At 37.3% G+C, this 20,559-nt stretch overlaps 2 protein-coding genes across 2 annotated transcripts; one reads left to right on the top strand and one right to left on the bottom strand.

Moving 5' to 3' along the window:
* Positions 1 to 566: 566 nt before the first annotated feature.
* On the top strand, positions 567 to 14,817 carry pold1 (polymerase (DNA directed), delta 1, catalytic subunit). The gene is made up of 27 exons (XM_030142073.1): positions 567 to 764; positions 2,502 to 2,690; positions 3,195 to 3,308; positions 3,718 to 3,858; positions 4,002 to 4,127; positions 4,301 to 4,469; positions 4,735 to 4,849; positions 4,963 to 5,092; positions 5,492 to 5,658; positions 5,766 to 5,870; positions 5,985 to 6,125; positions 6,294 to 6,404; positions 7,675 to 7,866; positions 7,950 to 8,038; positions 8,131 to 8,247; positions 8,371 to 8,484; positions 9,732 to 9,879; positions 10,359 to 10,454; positions 10,622 to 10,759; positions 10,903 to 11,078; positions 11,203 to 11,355; positions 11,450 to 11,552; positions 12,867 to 12,999; positions 13,145 to 13,258; positions 13,393 to 13,445; positions 14,381 to 14,478; positions 14,562 to 14,817. Exons 2-27 carry the CDS (start codon positions 2,504 to 2,506, stop codon positions 14,647 to 14,649), a joined length of 3,318 nt encoding a protein of 1,105 aa, XP_029997933.1. The 5' UTR covers positions 567 to 764; positions 2,502 to 2,503; the 3' UTR covers positions 14,650 to 14,817.
* A 367-nt stretch (positions 14,818 to 15,184) lies between these two features.
* On the bottom strand, positions 15,185 to 19,280 carry LOC115424687 (GTPase HRas). Its single transcript, XM_030142077.1, has 5 exons — positions 18,980 to 19,280; positions 18,598 to 18,710; positions 17,508 to 17,686; positions 16,763 to 16,922; positions 15,185 to 16,608 (listed from the first exon to the last, which is right to left on the bottom strand). The coding sequence occupies exons 2-5, from the start codon at positions 18,706 to 18,708 to the stop codon at positions 16,495 to 16,497; spliced, it is 564 nt and encodes a 187-aa protein (XP_029997937.1). The 5' UTR covers positions 18,709 to 18,710; positions 18,980 to 19,280; the 3' UTR covers positions 15,185 to 16,494.
* Between the last annotated feature and the right edge of the window lie 1,279 nt (positions 19,281 to 20,559).

Below are 20,559 nucleotides of genomic sequence, written 5' to 3'. Positions count from 1 at the left end.
CTGAGTCTCAGGAGGTTATAGAATGTTAAAATGTGAGAACGGATTAACAGCATTAAAAAATGTATTTCATAGTTTTCACACAGTATGTCAGTAAATGCATGGTGTCCAGCTGAATGGACATTTTTGTTATCCCATGAAAAATACGTTCATAAAAGAAAAAAATCAATCATATTGCTTTTTTCATGCCTAAAGAGGAATAAAACACTCAGGAAAAAAAAATCTTGATTAAGGTTCTCATAATTCATGTATGAAAGGGTTAAGGCATTGCTTTAGCGTCTCCAGTGAAGTTTACACTAAAGATGCCAATTTAGTATTTAGTATAAGAAGACTTGCATTATGTTTCTGTTCAACCAGTGAAGAGCCTTCTGTCATGTCAAACCTCCATATTTCTTTCTATAGTTGGACAGTTTGTTGCTCTCCGTGGATGTATGATGCTCCTCCTTCTCTTTGACGTCATTTTACCCCGAATACGCGGTTTATTTAATACACAAGGTCCGGTCCTATGGCGCGCTGAGAAACAGCTCAACTTCCGCTTTATGAGTGACGTCACGGTCCATGACTTTACTATTGGGTCGTGTAACAAAACGGAAATTTTCCGCGCTTTCCCCGGTGAAAGTTCACAAATTAAAGAGTGGCGGGAGCTGTTGTCAACCGGGGTCCATTGTCAAGAAGTAACTCTTAAGTGTGCTTTTGACTTTGTTCCAAACGGACCAGCGGTGGCTATCAGTGCTGACAGGTTTGACAGTCTTCAGTCCTGCATTTAGGTAAGATCAGACTTGGCGCCTGTTTGCTCTGTATTTACAGTGGCGCAGTTAGCTTACTGCTGTAGCTCGACAAAAAGCCAACAGCTGCTCTAGATTCATCTTAAAAATAAATCTGCACTAACCTTACTGCTGCAATACAGAAACAAAACGACCTACCAGTTTGAGAGACGTTAGACGATAAAAGTGAAGCATTAGCACGTGGATGTGTTATGAACTGTAACTTACTGAAACAGCACAGAACACCTTCTGAAGCAAAGATGTAGCTAACCACAACACACGTAAGGATGAAAAATATAAAAATATTTAACGTTCGTGAAAAACAGCTAGTTTTGAATCTGCGTTGCTGTTGTCAAGCACTGCCACAATTAAGCTAGCTACATGGACGCAAGCTGTGCATTATGGGAAGTGTTGTCTTATTTGTTGGTGTTTGTCAGCAATAATAATAAAAGTCCTTTCTTTTCTGCATTCCACGTTTCTGAGTTTATGATGATTGTCATAATGTTAGGTAAACGATGTTTGAGTGATAGAAAAAAATACTTTTTATGGGAATAGTGCTGCACGAGAAAATCTTTTTTATAACTGACAGCACAATGTTTGCGTCAAGTTTTCCGTATGTAAAAGCATCCTTAATACTGTGTTGTTCAACAGTAACTTTTTTTTAGTATAATGTGGTATCTGTATAGTGCAATGTGGCACACATGATCCTTTGCCAGGGTTGTACAACCTTCTAGCCGGTAGCACAGGTGGACCTGAAATGGACTAGATGCTGTACAACATTTATGGACTACTAAGCAACTGTGTTTTATGATGACGAAATTCTTTATTCAGTCATCACATAATAATACAACCAGTGTCAACACTACAAATATTACCAACAGGTTAATGACTGAAAAGGCACAGGCAGAAGCAGAATGCTTATATTAATGCCTGTCCTACATAACAAATTCAGCTACCCAGCATTCAGTATAGGAAAAAGAAAAAACAGCAATGCATACAACCAAACAAAAAATCAAAAACATAAAACAGTGAAACTAAACCAGAAAAATAGAAAACTTAACCAACCAAATTAATGGTAATTTAATGTAGAATCAAAAATAAATTATTTACCTATTACTTATTAGAGCTTAACAATTGTTTCCTTCAAAAATTACATTACGTACCATTTTTTTTAAAATATAAAAAATGGGCTGCATGTTCTTAAATCCATGCTGGCCTCATTCCATAGTTTAACTCCAACAACAGATATACATCTTCTTTTAGTCTCTTTTTTAGTTTTAATTCTGTACATTAGGGCTCTGAACAATTCATTTATTAGTTGTCAAATGTTACACTGATTTCCACCCACTTTGTTTGAGCTGTTAATGGCTTTGTAAATTGCTATATGTTTTCGTTTCTTTCCTGTTCTTTGACCGTAAACTGAATATTTTTGGGTTTGGGACCAAATAAGATATTTTAGGACATCGTCTTGGGCGTTTGGAAACTCAGATGGACTTTTTAAAACCCTTTTTCTAAAGAACATAATGGACAGATCGATCAAAAATGAAACTGTTAAGTGCAGCCTTATTCCACATACTATATTACTTAGTTTGTCGTACATATTCTTCAAACGTGACCTATTGAACATGTTACTTATATTCTAAATGCATATGTGTGTATATGAATATGAAGTTGATTTCAAGTTCTTCTTTACCTCCAGTGTTACTTTACATATTTTCTCTTTTTTTTTTTTACTCGTAGGGATGGATTTTAAAAGACGTAATGGTGGCCCATTTGTGGGTGGTGTGTCTCAGGCCAAACGGGGCAAAATGGCCACAGAATGGGAGGACAGTCCATCGCACTTTGAAGAGGAGCTGTCCATGTTTGACGAAGGAGAGATGGACATGGAGGAAATGGAGGGGCAGGCGGGACATGATGTTATTCCTGTCGGTAGGTCACTTTATAAAAAGCACAGTTTAAGTGTTAATGGAAGTGGTGTATTTTTAGGCCAGGAATTTCAGTGTCTGGGTTGTGGTAAGTATTTTGTCTTGAGATTTGTCTAACTTGAACAGTCCACTTAAAACACATTTGATGAGCTGCCATGACACAAATTTTTATCTTTTCTTAAGGTACTTCATACGCTATTTTATCGGTAGCTCCTATCTACCTGTGGATTAACAGTCACGTTTATTTTACAGCCTACTTTGTCTTACTTTTAAGGTAGGTCATTTGTGTAGGTGGTGGCTTTAATAACAAGTGTGAAGTGTTGAATTAATAATCCAGCCCTGACATGAAGCATGTTTAGCTTCGCACTGTTAACAATGCTACTGCGTGTTAATAGTAAGCAGCAGCTGGGGACTAGTTAACCATTATTAAACATTTCTGAGTTGTACTCAATGTTATGATTAATAATGCACTATGATTTACCTTTTCCCTTCTTTCCCATTCTGTCAGGTGACCTCTTTTCAGCAGACCTCAATCCTCGCTGGAAACGGCCTAATGCCCCCACACTGGACTCGTCCTCTGAAACATTGGTGTTTCAGCAGATTGATCTAGACTATTATTTAGGTGAGAGCTGTAGTCTTGGTTTTCTGAAATGTCGGTCTGTCAATTTTAAATTTACTACGATCAGATTTATTGTTCAGGTGATTAATAAAAATGATAATGTAAAAATGTATATAACCTATAGAGTTTTATTATTATTATATTGTTTGTCTTTTGGACTAGCTTTATGAATGCACATTTCTTGCATTTTATTCTGTTGCTGCCTTGACGAGTGAATCTCCTCATTGTCGGACCAATAAAGTCTCATCTAATTTAATCTAATCTAACCAGATTTCACAATTTCTAAGAGATAATAACACCCTTTGTTTACAGGCTTTAGAACTTCAATCTTCTTTACACTGTGTGCTCTAATGCCATTGCTGTAAGTGTAGAGGAATGCTCCTTCATTGTATTCTATATTCGTGTTGTGCAGGGACAGCAGTGGCTGGAATGCCGGGACAGTTACAAGGAAAAGTCCCAATCATTCGGATGTTTGGGGTAACAGACGGCGGCAACAGTGTGTGTTGCCATGTTCATGGTTTTGCACCTTACTTCTATGTTCCTGCACCAAATGGTGAGTACTTTCCCTTTTGGCAGTACATAAATAAACTATGAATATGAATACTGTAGTTGGATGATGCTATATTTAGAGGTTTAATAGCTATTTTTAAAAATTCATTTTGGATCATTTTCATTCTTCCTGTTCCCTTTTAATAGGGTTTACATCTGAATACCTGGGTGAATTTAAAAGGGAGCTGAACACTGCTGTCCTGAAGGACATGCGATCCAATAAGGATAACATATCTGTCACTGTGTTGGCTGTGGACATTACTCGAAAAGAGAGTAAGTATAAATGACAGTTCTTTTAAAATGCATATAAATATCATCTTTGATTAAATTACTATGATCATTGTGATTCAAGTTCACAGAAAGGTTCAAAAGGGCTGTCAGTATTTACATTACACAGCAGTTTCTTTCTTATCAATCCTGGATTTCATTTGTGTCTTCTCCCACAGGCATGTATGGTTACCATGGGAAACGTAGCCTGGATTTCCTGAGGATAACCATGGCGATGCCTCGGCTTATTGCCCCAGCGAAGAGGCTGTTGGAGCAGGGCCTGAAGTTTGGACCCTTCCCCATCCAGAGCTACCAATCCTACGAGGCCAACATAGATTTTGAAATCAGGTTTGTGTGTGTCCTCAGTAATCTGACTGATATACAATGCATTAAGTTCCCAAATCTTTCATAAAGCATAAATCTGCTTCAGAAGTTGCTAAACCACTTGCTTTTCTGTGTAAACTCTGAGGTTGTGTATAAGTCTTATTTATTCCAGTCAATACTTGAATAACTAACTGTGGGTAAGAGTTAACAGTATATTTTATCTTGGCTATATTTAGTCCCTCAGATTTTATGTACTTTATCAGCCTCATGAGTTCCTGTGTTTCAATAGGTTCATGGTGGATAGTGATGTTGTGGGATGTTGTTGGATTGAACTCCCCAAAGGCAAGTACAGAGTACGAGAAGAGAAGAGCCAAGGAGAAACAGATTCTCGGTATCCAGGGAAGGTATGTCAGCTTTACCTGTGGTTTACATGGGTTCTCATACAGGCTGTGCATTTGCAGTTTTTCCTATAAGCTGTGTTTTATGTGCTCTTTTCCCCCCTGGGTTTGGTCTTCAGGCGTCATTGTGTCAATATGAAGTGGATGTGGGTTGGACAGATATGATAAGTCATCCTGCAGAAGGAGACTGGCAGCGGATTGCACCACTCAGGGTCCTTAGCTTTGACATTGAGTGTGCAGGAAGAAAAGGTACATGTCTGTCTTTTTCTCTGTTATGATTAATGTACCCAATCCAACTTTATTTGTGAAGCACTTTAAAACAACTGCAGTGGATCAAAGTTTTGTACAGAAGAATAATTAAAACCAAAATAAAAGAATAAAATACAGAATAGATTAAAAGACATAGAACTGTACAAAAAAGAAAACAGTGCTGTACAGAAGAATAAATAACACCCAAATAAAAGAATAAAATACAAGAATAGATTTAAAAAACAAAACAAAACATAAAAAGCCATACAATTAATGTACTAAAAAAGTGTATACATAAATTTTTTCACAAACATAAATGCATCATCATCAAAATCATAGTTAATGATCATAAAAAATGTATTATAGAGAGTCAATGAGGTGTTAACTCTTTCTTTTCAGGAATTTTTCCAGAAGCAGACAAAGACCCTGTGATTCAGATAGCATCTATGGTCCAGCGTCAGGGTGAGACTGAGCCCTTCATTCGCACTGTGTTCACACTCCAGTCCTGTGCCAGCATTGTGGGCTCTCAGATATTGTGCTTTACACAGGAGAAACAGTTACTTCAGGTATAATAACACTGGCTTTTGTAAAGTTCTGCAAACAGTTAATTCCAGATGTTTTTTTTTTTTTTCATAGTTTGTCTGTTTTTTTTTGTGTGCCTGTCTGTGAGCAGAGTTGGGCAGAGTTTTTGCGCACAGTGGACCCAGACATCATCACTGGATACAACATCCAAAACTTTGACTTTCCCTATTTGCTCAACAGAGCAGCAGCTTTAAAGGTTGGACTTTCCACTAAGCTCAAAAATGAGATAACCTACATCAGTTTTCTATTCACACAAAAACACATTCCTTTCTCCCCATTACTTCAACACATGTGCTCTGTATGTGTTCAGGTGAATCTGTTTCCGTACCTGGGCCGAGTGCGAGGCATTAAGTCAGTCTTGCGAGATCTGAACTTCCAGAGCAAACAGATGGGACGACGAGAGAATAAAACCATTAACATGGAAGGCCGAGTTCAGTTTGATCTGCTACAGGTCAGTACTTTATTCTTCATCAATAGTAACAATAAAACAATATTAGCATTAACATACAGATAATATGGGGTTCATAGTTTGGATCAGAATGTTTTAAAAGTTTTTTTAAACAGTGGATTAAAACTCTTCACAGTAAGTATTATCTAACTTGTGTGTATTTCTTAACAGGTCCTCCTCAGGGACTATAAATTGCGTTCATACACATTGAACGCTGTTAGTTTCCACTTTCTGCAAGAACAGAAGGAGGATGTGCAGCACTCTATCATCACTGATCTACAGGTAAAACACAAACCAGCCTCTCACTGCATCTGGAGTAGATCTAGCATCCAATTTAGATATGTGTTTAAATGAGTGGCAGAGATAGTTATACTCACTGTACCCAAACCACCACCAAAGTGCCATTTTCTAGGCTGCATCACTCAATAAAGTCTGAAACTTATTAATATATGGTCATATAAAGTTTTTCCTTCAAACAAAACTTGTTGGTTGAAATAACACTGCCCCTTACAACTTTCACATGCTGTGTCATCTGATAGTTTACATTGTACAGGGTTCCCACAGGGTCTTAAAAAGTCTTAAAGGTCTTGAATGTACAAATCTGCATTTAATACCTTAAAAAAGTCTTGAAAAGGTATTAAATTTGACATGGTAGGTCTTAAGTTATGTTGCCATAAACTTGTTCACTGTATTGTTTTCAAATGTGTCTGTTAAATGTCCAAACTGCAAAGAAAGTAACATTAGTCTACTCAGTTCCATCTGACAATTTATATTGAAATGAGGAACTAGAAATAAGTCTGAATGGTGGGAATCAAGGCATTGGAGTAAATAAATACATTTTTCTAAATTCTAGAAGTCACAAATTTTTGCTAGTATGGCAGTGAAATGGGTGTTAAATTCTATTCTAAGTAGTCTTAAAAAGGTCTTAAAAGTCTTAATTTTAACAACTAGAAACCTGTAGGAACCCTGAGTATAGCTCTGTTAGCTTAGCTGTTTTAGGTGCACTGATGATCCATTTTGCCCAAACAGTCTGAACTGTCACAGTTTAGTCTGAACTGTGGATCAACAAACAGCAAACTTGGTGAACATACGATAATACAGTAATTTTATCATTTCATAAACCTCATAATCAGACTCATCTGTGTAGAAGAAACTCTGCCTTTTCAGTATCAAACTTTAAAACATTCTTTTTCTACGGAGCTCTGTGTTGTAGTGAAAACAAGTGCAGTGCTTATATTTGTTGTTAGTCATGTAATTTGTGTCTGAAAGTTGGTTTTGATGAGTCCTTATGCTCAGCTTGGCCCTAGTGGCACACTGACTTGTGGCTATGAATAAATTCAGTTCATGTCTCCAATACAGTACATTTACAGTTTTGACATGGTGTCAGAATTCTGTATTCGAAACCCTCTAAGGACAAATTTTAAAGTAAAAACTACACTGAGCTCCTTTTTAAAAAAAAAAATATGACGTGCTTGGGGTTGTATCTAGTAAAGGATTCTTTGAAAACAGTGTTGTTGCTGGTCTTTCATCATCCTTTTTGGCTCCATTTCAGAATGGCAACGAACAGACTCGCCGTCGTCTGGCTGTGTACTGCCTGAAAGATGCCTACCTCCCTCTGCGACTGCTGCAGAAGCTGATGTGTGTGATCAACTACATGGAGATGGCTCGAGTGACTGGAGTGCCTCTCACCTACCTGCTCTCAAGGGGCCAGCAGATCAAAGTCGTCTCTCAGCTGCTTCGACAGGTAATGAAACACACACACAGGACAGTTACTGTAAATCACACGTGGATTTAAGATGGAGGCTGAAAGTGTATGTACATTCGTAGGCCATGAAACAGGACCTGGTCATGCCAGTTGTAAAGACAGAGGGAGGAGAAGACTACACTGGAGCCACTGTTATTGAGCCAGAGAAAGGGTGTGTACTGTGTGTCTGCTGTGTGTCTGTGATGATGCTCTGGTAGTGCAGTCTTCTCATACATTTCCATCACCCCATTCTCCTAAATGCAGGTATTACAGTCTTCCTATTGCCACGCTGGATTTCTCCTCCTTGTATCCATCCATTATGATGGCCCACAATCTGTGCTACACCACCCTGCTGCAGAAAAGCTCAGTGGAGAAATTGGGGTGAGCAGCTTACCTATTAAAATTCCACAAGCAATATTTAAATGTATACAATGCATAAGCAGTTCAGTGTTTTAAATGAGACGGATATTAATGTCGTGAGCTAATGAATGAAACTGCCTGCAGACTTTCACCCGACGACTTTATCAAGACTCCAACTGGTGATCTGTTTGTGAAGAACTCTGTGCGGAAGGGTCTCCTGCCTGAGATCTTGGAGAATCTTCTGTCTGCCAGGAAGAGGTTTGAATCACTTTTTTTTAATAAACATTTATTTATTATTTTTCATTCATACAAAACTTTAAACATCATGAACATCTTGAACATGGCAGAGAAAAAATAAATATATAAATAAATAAATGAATAAATGAAAATAAATATATATAAATAAAGCAAAATAAATACATAAAATGAAAATAAATAAAATAAATCTCAAAAAGATGTGACAAACATTAATCTGACAGCATTACATGGAAACAGCTGATTAAATAACATAATAAATAGAACTTAGGTATAGAACTGAAATAATACTATACATGTACATTCCCACATCAAACAAAATGTCCCAATTTGTCACTTACTCACTACCCCTTCATTATCACCACTCTTAATTAATCCAAAAACATCTTCCAAATGTTATAGAATTCCGAAGTTCTCTTTTTAACCGTATATGTCAGTTTCTCAAGAGCCAAATTTGAGGTTAAATTATTTAACCAGATGTCAAAAGAGGGGCGACCAATATTTTTCCAACACAAAGCGATATACCGCTTAGCTTGTAATAAACATAAATCAACCATTTTTCTTTCTTTAGCAGATAAAGAGCAGTTTACAGGATAAATGCCCAGTATACATAATTTAGGACACACAGGTATCGGATAAGATGTAATCTGTGAAACATATTTCAACAAAGAATTCCAGAATTTTTGAATCTCATCACATTTCCACAAACAGTGATATAATGAACCCTGATAATTATTACACTTGTAACATAAGTCTGGTATATTAGGATTGAATTTATTTAATTGTACTGGGGAGACATAAGTTCGCATTACCCAGTTAAATTGTACCAATCTTAAACGGGTATTGATGGTTCTAGTGTGAGTCATTGAACAAATTGTACTCCATTCATTTAATGAGATGTCTGTTCCTAAATCTTTTATCCACTCTTGTCTCTTACCATCAGAATTATCATTATGATTATCTACCAGTATGTTATAAAACTGGTTTGAATCACTTTTAATAAGTCAAAGGAATTATCTGAAATGCTGCAAAAAGTTAAAGGGTTGCAAAAGGTTACACATTTTAAACATCTCAGTAGTAGGTTTTATTACCATTCTTAATCCTCATTGGAAGAATTTGGGTTTGCAATCCAGATTAAATTTTAACACCATATAGATAACTTCCCAAAGGGCAAAAATGCTCTCTTCATGTTCCAGAATTAGGCTCACGTAGCCTTGGACTGCAGCTTGTCCTATACTGTGTGTCCACAGGGCCAAAGCAGAACTGAAGAAGGAAACTGACCCTTTCAAGAAGCAGGTGCTGGATGGTCGACAACTGGCCTTAAAAATCAGTGCCAACTCTGTCTACGGGTTCACAGGGGCCCAGGTGGGCAAGCTGCCGTGTCTTGAAATCTCCCAGGTAAATAGTTATGGTACATCTTTACACAAACACTGCAGCTGAATGTCACCGCCTGTACAGAAAGTATGAACAAAATTTGAGTCCATAGCCAAAGGGAGAGTCAGATGTTTAATAAGTGAATTTTTGCATTTTTAATTCACTGTTGAGCATTGACTAGATAAATATTTCAGCTGTTTACTTTCCGCCTTGCTGTAAACACTCTTTCTGTTGTTAAGCACAGATGCATGGTCAGACCTCAAATGTTGAACAGCTGAGATGTGGAGCAAAGATTACTGTTAAAATGGAAACCACAAAACAGGTGTTTGTAGAAGTTACTAAACAGTGAACATAAATGAACAACAACCCTCTGCTGCTATCTGTATGGACAATCTTGGGATCAAATGTGTTGCTCAGCAGCGAAATGTTTTTTTTTTTTTTCCATCATTTTGCAACAGAACAAGTCACTTATTTATGAGTGTTAAAACTTTCATCTTATGTAGAGTGTGACTGGGTTTGGAAGACAGATGATTGAGCGAACCAAACAGCTGGTTGAGTCCAAGTACACCATTTCCAACGGTTACACAGCTGATGCTAAGGTGAGGAACACGTGGCAGTCTTCAATATGGAACCACCTCTTTCTTTTTTTTCTCCCCCAGTTTTGCTGGTTAAAATGTCAAACATCAGTGGAAATTTATAAATAGATTTGTTGACCACTGTAATTCAAACACTGATATGTGAGCATGTTATTTTTCCTCATTGTTAGGTCATTTACGGGGACACAGACTCTGTCATGGTGAAGCTTGGAGTTGCCACCGTAAAGGAGGCCATGACTATTGGGAAAGAGGCAGCAGAATGGGTATCGTCGCATTTCACCCCACCCATCAAGCTGGAGTTTGAGAAGGTAACATTTGAATGGTGTGAGTTTACTTTAACCACCAGCGTGTCAAAGAATGTATCCATATGAGACGTGGTTGTTTTTTTTTTTTGCTTTAATCGCTCAAAACTTGGGTTTGGAGTGTGTTCTCATCCTATTTTCTCCCTCAGGTATACTACCCATACCTGTTGATCAACAAGAAGCGCTATGCAGGTCTGTACTTCTCCACCAGTGCAGACACACATGACAAGATGGACTGTAAAGGAATTGAGACGGTCCGCAGAGACAACTGCCCTCTGGTGGCTAACCTCATCAACACATGTCTGCAGAAAATCTTAATCGATAGGTAAACACACACCTTTAGTTTGAAGTTCTCTTTTGCCCACTTTTCTGCCTTGTTGCCTTGCTGAATCTTAAGGTGGCTTTTGGCTTCAAAAGAGAAGAAAAGATGATCACAACTGTGTTTTCAGAGACCCTCAGGGTGCTGTGGCTCATGCTAAAGAGGTGATCTCAGACCTGCTGTGCAACCGAATCGACATCAGCCAGCTGGTTATCACCAAGGAGTTGACACGCACAGCTCAGGAGTACGCCGGCAAACAGGCACACGTGGAGCTGGCTGAGAGGTCTGGTCAACCAATGAGATAAGGATTTTGCTGTAAATATTTAGGAAAAGAGAAACTATGCTGGCACTGACCTCTCAACTCTGAAATGTTGCAGGATGAGGAAACGTGACGCAGGCAGCGCCCCCAACCTGGGAGACAGAGTTCCATACGTTATCATCAAGGCTGCAAAGGGAGCAGCTGCTTATATGAAGTCGGAGGTCTGTAGCATTACCTTTGACATAATATGTACTACAGATTTACTTAGTTACATTTTCTTTTTTTTTTTTTTTCCCCCATTTGTTTATTTAGAGAGGCAGGTCATACAAAACTTCCCTTTCGGGTAAATTTCAGTAGCACTAGCCGCACATCGAATATGAATGAAGATGCTAATCCAAGTTTGTTTGTTTTTTTGTTGTTGTATAATATAGAACAAATAAAAAAAATCAAAATAAAAAATTGGGCGGGAGGAGAGGGCTTACTCTGACTTAGGTACATTTTCATAGTTTTTTGTTTGTTCAGATTTACAGTTTTAGTTTTATTAATGCATAGATACTTTTAGCTTGTCTACTCATTGACTAGTTTTACTTAGTTATGTCAGATTTATGATGAAAGCCTTTATTTATAGAAATTGAGAAGAGTAGGATGATAATCTTTCATTCTACATCCTATAAAACATTAAATGTGACTCATAAAACAGTTGTTTTATGAGTCACTGAGACCATCATCTGTGGCTTAAATGTGTATTTTTCAAAAATGTTTAATAATTAAACCACTAATCCACACACATGCTTTAAAAAAGTAAAGTGGAATTCCTCAACTTTTTAGTGACATTACGCAGCTCTTATTTGGACATGTAGAGGCTTCATAGTTAATGTGATTAGACCCTAACACTGCACAACTGATTCATCAGTTTGTTTGTTTGTTTTTTTGAAAATTGTAACTTTAAATGAACTGGAGGATGTTGAGCTAGTTACGAATCAGATGATGTTTTGTACCTGATTCTGATGGATACTATAGAAAAAATACTATTAAAAAACTAAATGAACTAGTACAGGTCAGGTACCACTAATACATTTCTTGGTCTCTGAGGGTTAAAGGCCCCATGTTGTGCAAAGCCATTATATTCTTGTGCATCATAAATTGTAAAAAAAACCAAAAACAAAACAGAACTAGAAACTTTAAAGTAAACTAAACTGATTTTACTTATAGTTCCACTTTGTTTTAGTCCTTGTCATCGTGTTCATTATAGTCTTTATATTGTTGAAAACTCGTTTGTTTACTGTTATATATTCATTGTGTATATATTTCTAGAGTTGTTGTTGTCCACAAGTGGTCCTTTATTTTATTTAAAATTACTTTAAAGTTTCAACGGATTATTCATTTTGATTTCTGTGTTTTGGCCATATCTCACATCCCTCATTCCAGTTTCAATAATGTTTTGTCCCTATAAGAACCCTGGTGTATTCTCACAAATATAGTATGTGTTTGAATCTTATGAGCTGTTCTTCCACATACTGCTGCCGCTGCTTCAGGACCCCATCTATGTACTGGAGAACAACATTCCCATTGACACTCAGTACTACCTGGACCAACAGCTTTCCAAGCCCCTCATGAGAATATTTGAGCCCATCCTGGGAGAGAGCAAAGCAGAGAGCGTCCTGCTCAGTGAGTCCACCCACACACACTCACATATAACTATAGCAAGGGTCAAAGCTGCACAGCCCAGTTTACAAACTTAGAAGAAACTGGACTTGTACTTTTACACGAGTGAGTAATAGATGTTTAAATCTTTAATCCTGGTTTCTTTCAGAGGGCGACCACACACGCTGTAAAACTGTGTTGACGTCAAAGGTTGGAGGCCTCATGGCGTTTGCCCAGAAGAGGAGCACCTGTATCGGCTGCAAAGCAGTGCTCAAAACAGACGGTGACTATACTTAGAGAACAAAAAAAGTCTTCAAAAAACTATCAGTTCTTGTTAAATATAGAATTTCCAGGGTCTTGGTCAAGTCCATTCGTAAAGCACAGTGTTATTAATAAATTACATCTGTGTCATAACAGGGGCTGTGTGTGATTTCTGTAAGAAGAAAGAGTCTGAACTTTACCAAAAAGAGGTAAGCAAGATATCAGTTGACTGTAGGGCTGCACGATTTTGGCCAAAAATAAAATCCCAATTTTTTTTTCCTATAAAAATTCAATTTTTGATTTTTGGGTAAAACTACTAAAGACAGCAGAAGTTACTTCAACAAATTTTCCTATTTGCCAAAGTATTTGTGGCTTGGTAGCTCATAGCGTGAGTCAATTATGTTCAACATGTTTTTGGATCCAGCCTTTTCTATTGTACATAGAGGGACCATATCTTTTGTGAGATGAAATGCCAAATCTGTAATCCTTTTTCACCTGAGCTCTGTCTTGCTATATGGGACACCACATGAGAATGAAGCCCCTAACATTACCTGCTTATGGGCTGGTGGTGGCATTTTACCAGCATATCAATTTCGTGTGCAGCCCACAATGCAACCCACTGCTCCCACTGGCGTGTGACGAAGTTTGAGGTGCTGAAATAAGTTGGTTGAGCTCCTGACTTTGACTGATACCACCTTCAGGCAGAGTTTGGAGCGAAGAATGGTTTGGTCTTCATTGGAAACTTCTAAGCCATACCAATTCCACACAACCAACTTGGTCTTGCTTTTTTTGGCCACAAACTTCTCACTCTCCTTAGCAAACTTCATTTTTTACTGGTGTGTGGAGACCGCTCTCAGAGTTAGGAGGAGCCTATGGTAGCCCAGACACGAGAGAGATGAAATTTGATTTGACGATTACCCTGTTTTAAACATTGTCCTAATTAAATAATCCAATTTCAACTTAAAATTGATTAATCGTGCAGCCCTAGTTGACTGTAAATGAAATGGCAGCAAAACACTTTTAATTTTTTTGTTCATCACTAGTCTTTATATTACCTTCACTCCAAAACCCTGGCAATTTTAATTAAAGTGCATTTAACTAATTTCAGCCCATGAGTTGGTAACATTCACATTGTAAATTTCAGATTTTTCATCTGAACACACTGGAGGAGCGTTTTTCTCGCCTCTGGACTCAGTGTCAGCGATGTCAAGGCTCCCTGCATGAGGATGTGCTCTGCACCAGGTATAGTAGATATTTACTTATTCTAACTGGACAACCAGTGTGTTCATTGCGGGGTCACCACTCATCTATGCTCTCTTTTCCAGTCGGGACTGTCCCATCTTCTACATGAGGAAGAAGGTTCAGAAAGATCTGGATGACCAGAGCAAATTGGTGGCTCGTTTTGGATGGTGAGAGGTTCACACACTACGTCCCCGTGCCTCACTCTACTGTGATTACATATCCACTCTGTATTTTTGTATCTTTTGGTTGTTGTAAAAATGATACTATTACAGTCTTTTCTTATACGCACAAAAGGTCATTAAGTAGAAACATTTTGTAAAATAAAATTAAAAGTCAACATTCTTGAGTTCAGGTGTGATCATTATTGTCAATGGAAAAATCATGTAGACAGTGATTACATACATGACGTATAGTGCAAATTATGTATACATTTGTATGAAAATGGAATTGTAGGACTGTTAAAACTTAATAGGACATCACCACACTGAGACGGATCGATCTGACTGTATGAATCCACCCATTCAGCTCTGATTTAACATCACAGTAGGTGTTGCTTTAATGGAAATGAAAAGAGGAAGTCTAACACCTTCCTGTTCATCCTGACTGTCACTAACCACATCCCTTCCGCTAATTTCATGCAAATGGTCGTCAACTGATGACGAAACACAGTCAGTTCATGTTTTGTCACAAAGTAGGAAACTGGGTCTTTAATTAAACTGTCTTTATTATAAAAGAGACAAAGTGGATAAAACAAATGATGTAAAAGCCAAACACATTTGCTCTTTGTACAGCAGAGTGCATTCCAGGTTTTACATCACTGACAAACTGTTTTAGATCAAACCAAGTTTTAACACATTTAGTTCAGTTGAAATCCATGGTTTTAATGAGGTGTTTGGAGCTGCTGATTCACCTTTCAGCAGTTTATCAATACAGGCTGGGCTTTCTGGATTGAAAAAAGTGGCATGTAATGCTAAAAAAAAACAGAAACCCATCAGTCCATTGCATTTAGCGTAACTAATAATAAAACAAGGCCAACTAAAAATTGTTGCCCTATTGAATATCCTTCTAGCATCAAGTATGATCAGATAAGTCTGTTGCTGTGTCACATCTCTGGAGAGTTTGTACTAAATTAAAACAGGTTTCATCATCAATGTGGTTTTAACTGTAGCATATAGACAAGGAAAACCACATGCTTTACCAGAGGGTGATGTTAAGTAGCGGATGCTCAAACTGTATCTGTGAAACAGAATTTGGACACAATGACATTAACTACCATCATCAAAAACACTGGCTTAAAAATGCAGTTAAAGTATACATTGGAATACAGTGTGACTACATGAAATCTAGTCCCAACCAAGGCTGGCTCTCCTCAATTTCTGATAAAACACCATATTCCTGAGTAAACGTATATGGCACAAACTAATCCTACATACCACAAAAAAAAAAAAGAGAATAAAGTGCACCTAAGAGTCTGGAACACAATTTGAATCTTTGTTACTGTGGTCATCCTATCCTAAAACAGCTTTTTCACTGACATACTGTTTTTATGAAATAAAAAAAAAAACAATTGAGATATGGCTGTTGTGTTTCAAATCTCAGAGGCTACACCGATCTAAGAAAAAACACAAAGACAAGACATTTCTCAACTTCCAAAAGGTTTCAACAGTCACGTTTTGTGGTATCTCCAAGTAAGTCAGATCTACACTGAGCGATTACAACATCGGTCAACATAAAAACGTGTTAATTCATCCGAGTGCAGTGGGTGGTGCACCGCTGTGAACACTTTATCCCTAAAAAGTCAACAGGTGAAGTAAAAACACTGGCCGGACAAATTTCAGTTAAAAAAGGAAATCCTGAATTTAGTCTTCAATGGGCACTGCACATGAATAAATGGCCACATTTACTGTAAGTGGATGTCCAGAAGCATACTGGACATGTGCAAAGAGAAAGCGGAGGTGCAGTGTGTATGAGGGAGCATAAAAACAAGTGCTGTAATAGATGCTTGTGTGTGGTCTGCTATAGTATTGTGCAACGTCTCTGAGTGTTCTTCTTGCTCTTCTTGTTGCTGCGGTTGGTCTCCTTGTATCTTCTAATCTCCCGTACTAGCGAATAGAAAGCCTCTTCAACACCCTGCAAGACACAAAAGTAAAACTTTGACACTTTACATATACATATACATGCCATTACTGTTATGTTATTGATTTGCGGGGATTATATCCACACTAAAAAACGTTTGTCCATGCATCAAATTAAACTTAAAATATTTGATGTATTTCCTACATACCTGTCTGGTTTTGGCGGAGGTCTCAACAAATGGTACTCCATAGCTTCGCGCCAGCTCCTGCGCCTGTCGGGTCTCCACTGTACGGGAGCTCAAGTCGCTTTTGTTCCCCACCAGCACCATGGGAACGCTGTCGCTGTCTTTCACTCTGTTGATCTGCTCTCTGAGGAGGAGACACATGCAGGTGCACCTTAGAAAACTGAGGCCACTTGCCTTTTTGAGCAATGGACTACAAACATTAATTTGAGGATACCTGCCCTCATGACAGGATTAGACATCTGACACTGTTTGCATGTACATAAATGTAATCATCAAATCAGGCAGAAAGGTTAAGCTTTAAGGAGCATAATATATACAAACAGGATCCCTTCACTAGTCAGTTGCTGCAAGAGTGGAAGTAATTGTTAAAATATACCATCAGCAAACAATTCTGAGTTAATGCATCATGGTTTTGTTTTGGTTTTTTTTAGTACTGCTTTTAAATGTATGATCTGTAATCAGATTTCAGTGCACTATTGAACCCACAGAGCTATATGGTATAGATTACATGTGCAGTTCCTGCTCATTAAAGCTTTGAGCAAACAACTGAACCTGAATAGTGTAATAAGTAGCTGCAGGACTTTTAACTATTGATCATTTACATTACAGCTCTGCAGATTGTTTTCTTGATAAATTATTGATTCTATTTTTTTTATTAAGAGCATAAAAGCATTAGAATCCTGTGACAGCCTAAAATAGCGCCTTGTACCTGTAGAGGTGAACATCTTCAAAGGACTTGGTGTTGTTGATGGCAAACACACAGAGGAAGCCCTCGCCCGTCCTCATGTACTGGTCCCTCATGGCGCTATATTCCTCCTGACCTGCAGTGTCCAGGATGTCCAGCAGACACGTCTCTCCATCGATCACTACCTGTTTTCTGTATGAGTCCTGTCAGAGACAGAGCAGAGCGTTAATGCAACAACACTAGAACTGCTCGCCAAGAAATCTGATGAAAAACTGCATCATATTCATCCATGTAGTTTACCCACTGTAACCATGCTGTGTCATGTATCAACAAGACCCTGTTGGCTGAAATGTTTTGTTATAAACAGAAAAACTGCTTCTTCTGTTTTTCATAACTGCAAGTAACTTGGTATTTTGACACTGTCTAGACAAGAGTTACGCAACCAAAATCCCTATTTAAAAAAAATTCAGAATTCATACAGAACTGTTAATAGTAATTATTTCTAACTAATAAGGCATGTGGTATAGTAGGTATTATCACTTTTCTCCCCACTACATCAATTTAACAGCAATAATTAAAACATTTATGGAGCTTTTACAAGGCATTGGCAGCATAAACAGATATTTTACTTATCTCCACCTCACCTTATCAATCTAAAAGTTTCATTAACCTGATTTTGCATTGATAATGACTCACATAGATCTTCCTCTACAAAGAGTAAATGCCAGAATATATTTGAGGATGCCACTAAATCACTGAAATATAATTATTCTTATAAGGAACCACATGTTGAGGTGTGCAGTTCTTTCTTTTTTAACTTATTCACATTATTTTCTGTCAACAATAAAACACTGCTGCCCTCAAAATACACTACTGAGGAAAGGATTAAAGCAGAACTTCTTGTAAAGCACTTGCTTAAATATAAACCTCTATAAAAAATGTGTAAAGAAAAAACGTGATAGATTTGAGACAGAAACCATATCCTGTGATGCAGATACTGTTGACAAAAGATGTTTAACACCATCTAAACCTCTGAAGCTTGGGTAGATTAGAGATAATGGAGATACTCTTCTTCATCCAGGAGTGTCTAATGGTATCAGGTCCAGTTTCTCACCTCGATAGTTGGATCATATTCATCCACAAAGTGGTTCTGGATGAGTTGGATGGTGAGGGCGCTCTTCCCCACACCTCCTGCCCCCACTACAACAAGTTTGTACTCGGTCATACCTGGAAACATTTAACCCAGCAGTTACATGTTGTTGCCAAAAGCCATTTTTTCCACAGTTATGGTGGTAGTGAAAACTCGCTGAATATAGGGTGAACATGAACAAATGTAAGCAGAAATCCCCCTTCCTCCCTCCACTGCATGGCGTAGACAGTGACCCAGATTTACGGGGTTACAAACTATGGTTTAGCGTCAATTGTCTTTTTGTCACAATCAAATCAGTGTGAATGAATTCTGGTAATAAAGATGCGTGTTGTGAGGACGTTCTTACCTTTATGTCGGATTTATCACAATTTCCACTGTATCAGCTGAGTCTACTAATGAATAAATGAGATTAGCTTGCTACATAACGTTAGCCTAAGATGATTTCCTTGTTCAAAACACTTGTAGAAACACTTAAAAATATAACCGCAATTTATCTTTCAGATTAGGGCTGCGTGGTAAAGTAGCAATTCGAGATTTACAAAGACACAAATCAAACTCTAACAATATTACAAATGAATAAAATGGACGGATTCGTGCGAGTTTAGTCTTCGTTGTGGTTCATTGAAGGCAAAGCACTTTACGTTAATCCCCCGTCTGGAACAACCAATGAAACAACGATAAACAGACTGACATAATAATTAACCAATAATAGTGGATATTTACTATTGACTCCACCCATACTTGGGAAAAGACCAATAATAAGCAGGAGTAACTCCCCAGAGGGTGTGTCCAGACTGAGTATTAAAAGGATGTTCAGAGGTCTACAGTAAATACAGGTACAGGCAGAGACAGATTATATAAACACAAAGCTTTATTTTTGGAAAACTGGTTTACTCATGGCATTTTATTAGTTAAACAACTTTCAATTCAGAGGGTGTTTTACTGTCTTATTCTGAATTTCTTGATAAATTCGGCATTCCGATACCTCCAAGAGAATATGCACAAGTTTTTGATCCTATCCCATCCGGTGCGATAACGCTTCTCAAAAATTCTGCAGCTCAGGAACAACCTCTGTTGAAATTTAACCTTGCTGACTCTGAAGTTGGACAAATTTGTTTTTCCGGCCAAAACAGAGTAAACAACCGCAATATTCGGGGTTTATTAAAAAAAAAAAAAAAAAAAAAGTTGTCTCTGTTCCAAATGTGATATCTTATTGGAATAATCTATTTCCAAACCTAAAATGGAAGAAAATCTGGCGTTTACCCTCTAAATATTTAATAATAAACAAGATAAAAGAAGTTTCTTTCAAATTAATTCATCGTTTCTATCCTTCCAAACTATTCCTACAAAGATATAAAAAAGATATCAGTGTAGATTGCTCATTTTGTAATCAGTCAGAAGAAAATGTATATCGTCTGTTTTGGTCCTGCCCCTTTTCAAATATTTTCTGGCAAGATGTCTGTTTTCTTATTTGTCAAAATATAATTTCTGATTTTTCTTTTACTTATTCAAAAATATTGTTTGGTATATATTCATATCCTGTTAACAAATCAGATCAACATTACATAATCAATTATATTTTTGGCAAAATACCACATTCACAAATGTAAATTCTCAAATGTCAAACGTTCTTTTTTAATTTTTAAAATTGAGCTTACCCAATATATTTCAAACATTCAATACTCTAAAAATAGAAAAGCTATCAAAACCACTGATTTATGCAACAGATTTGAACTTTGTGTAATTTGATATATTTTCTTTTTTTGTGTGTGTTTTTTGTTTGTTTGTTTGTCTTTTGTTTTTTTTTGTTTGTTTACATGTTTCATCCCCTGGCTATGTTCTGTTCATGTCTTATTAGTATATTAATATTGCATTGTACTTGTCATGTCATTATTGTACTTTATACAAAGTTAAATAAATAAATAT

The sequence above is a fragment of the Sphaeramia orbicularis genome, chromosome 8, assembly GCF_902148855.1.
Source record: "Sphaeramia orbicularis chromosome 8, fSphaOr1.1, whole genome shotgun sequence".
NCBI lineage: Eukaryota > Metazoa > Chordata > Actinopteri > Kurtiformes > Apogonidae > Sphaeramia > Sphaeramia orbicularis.
The sequence above is the reverse complement of the archived record's forward strand: the minus strand, read 5'-3'. Positions and strand labels throughout refer to the sequence as shown.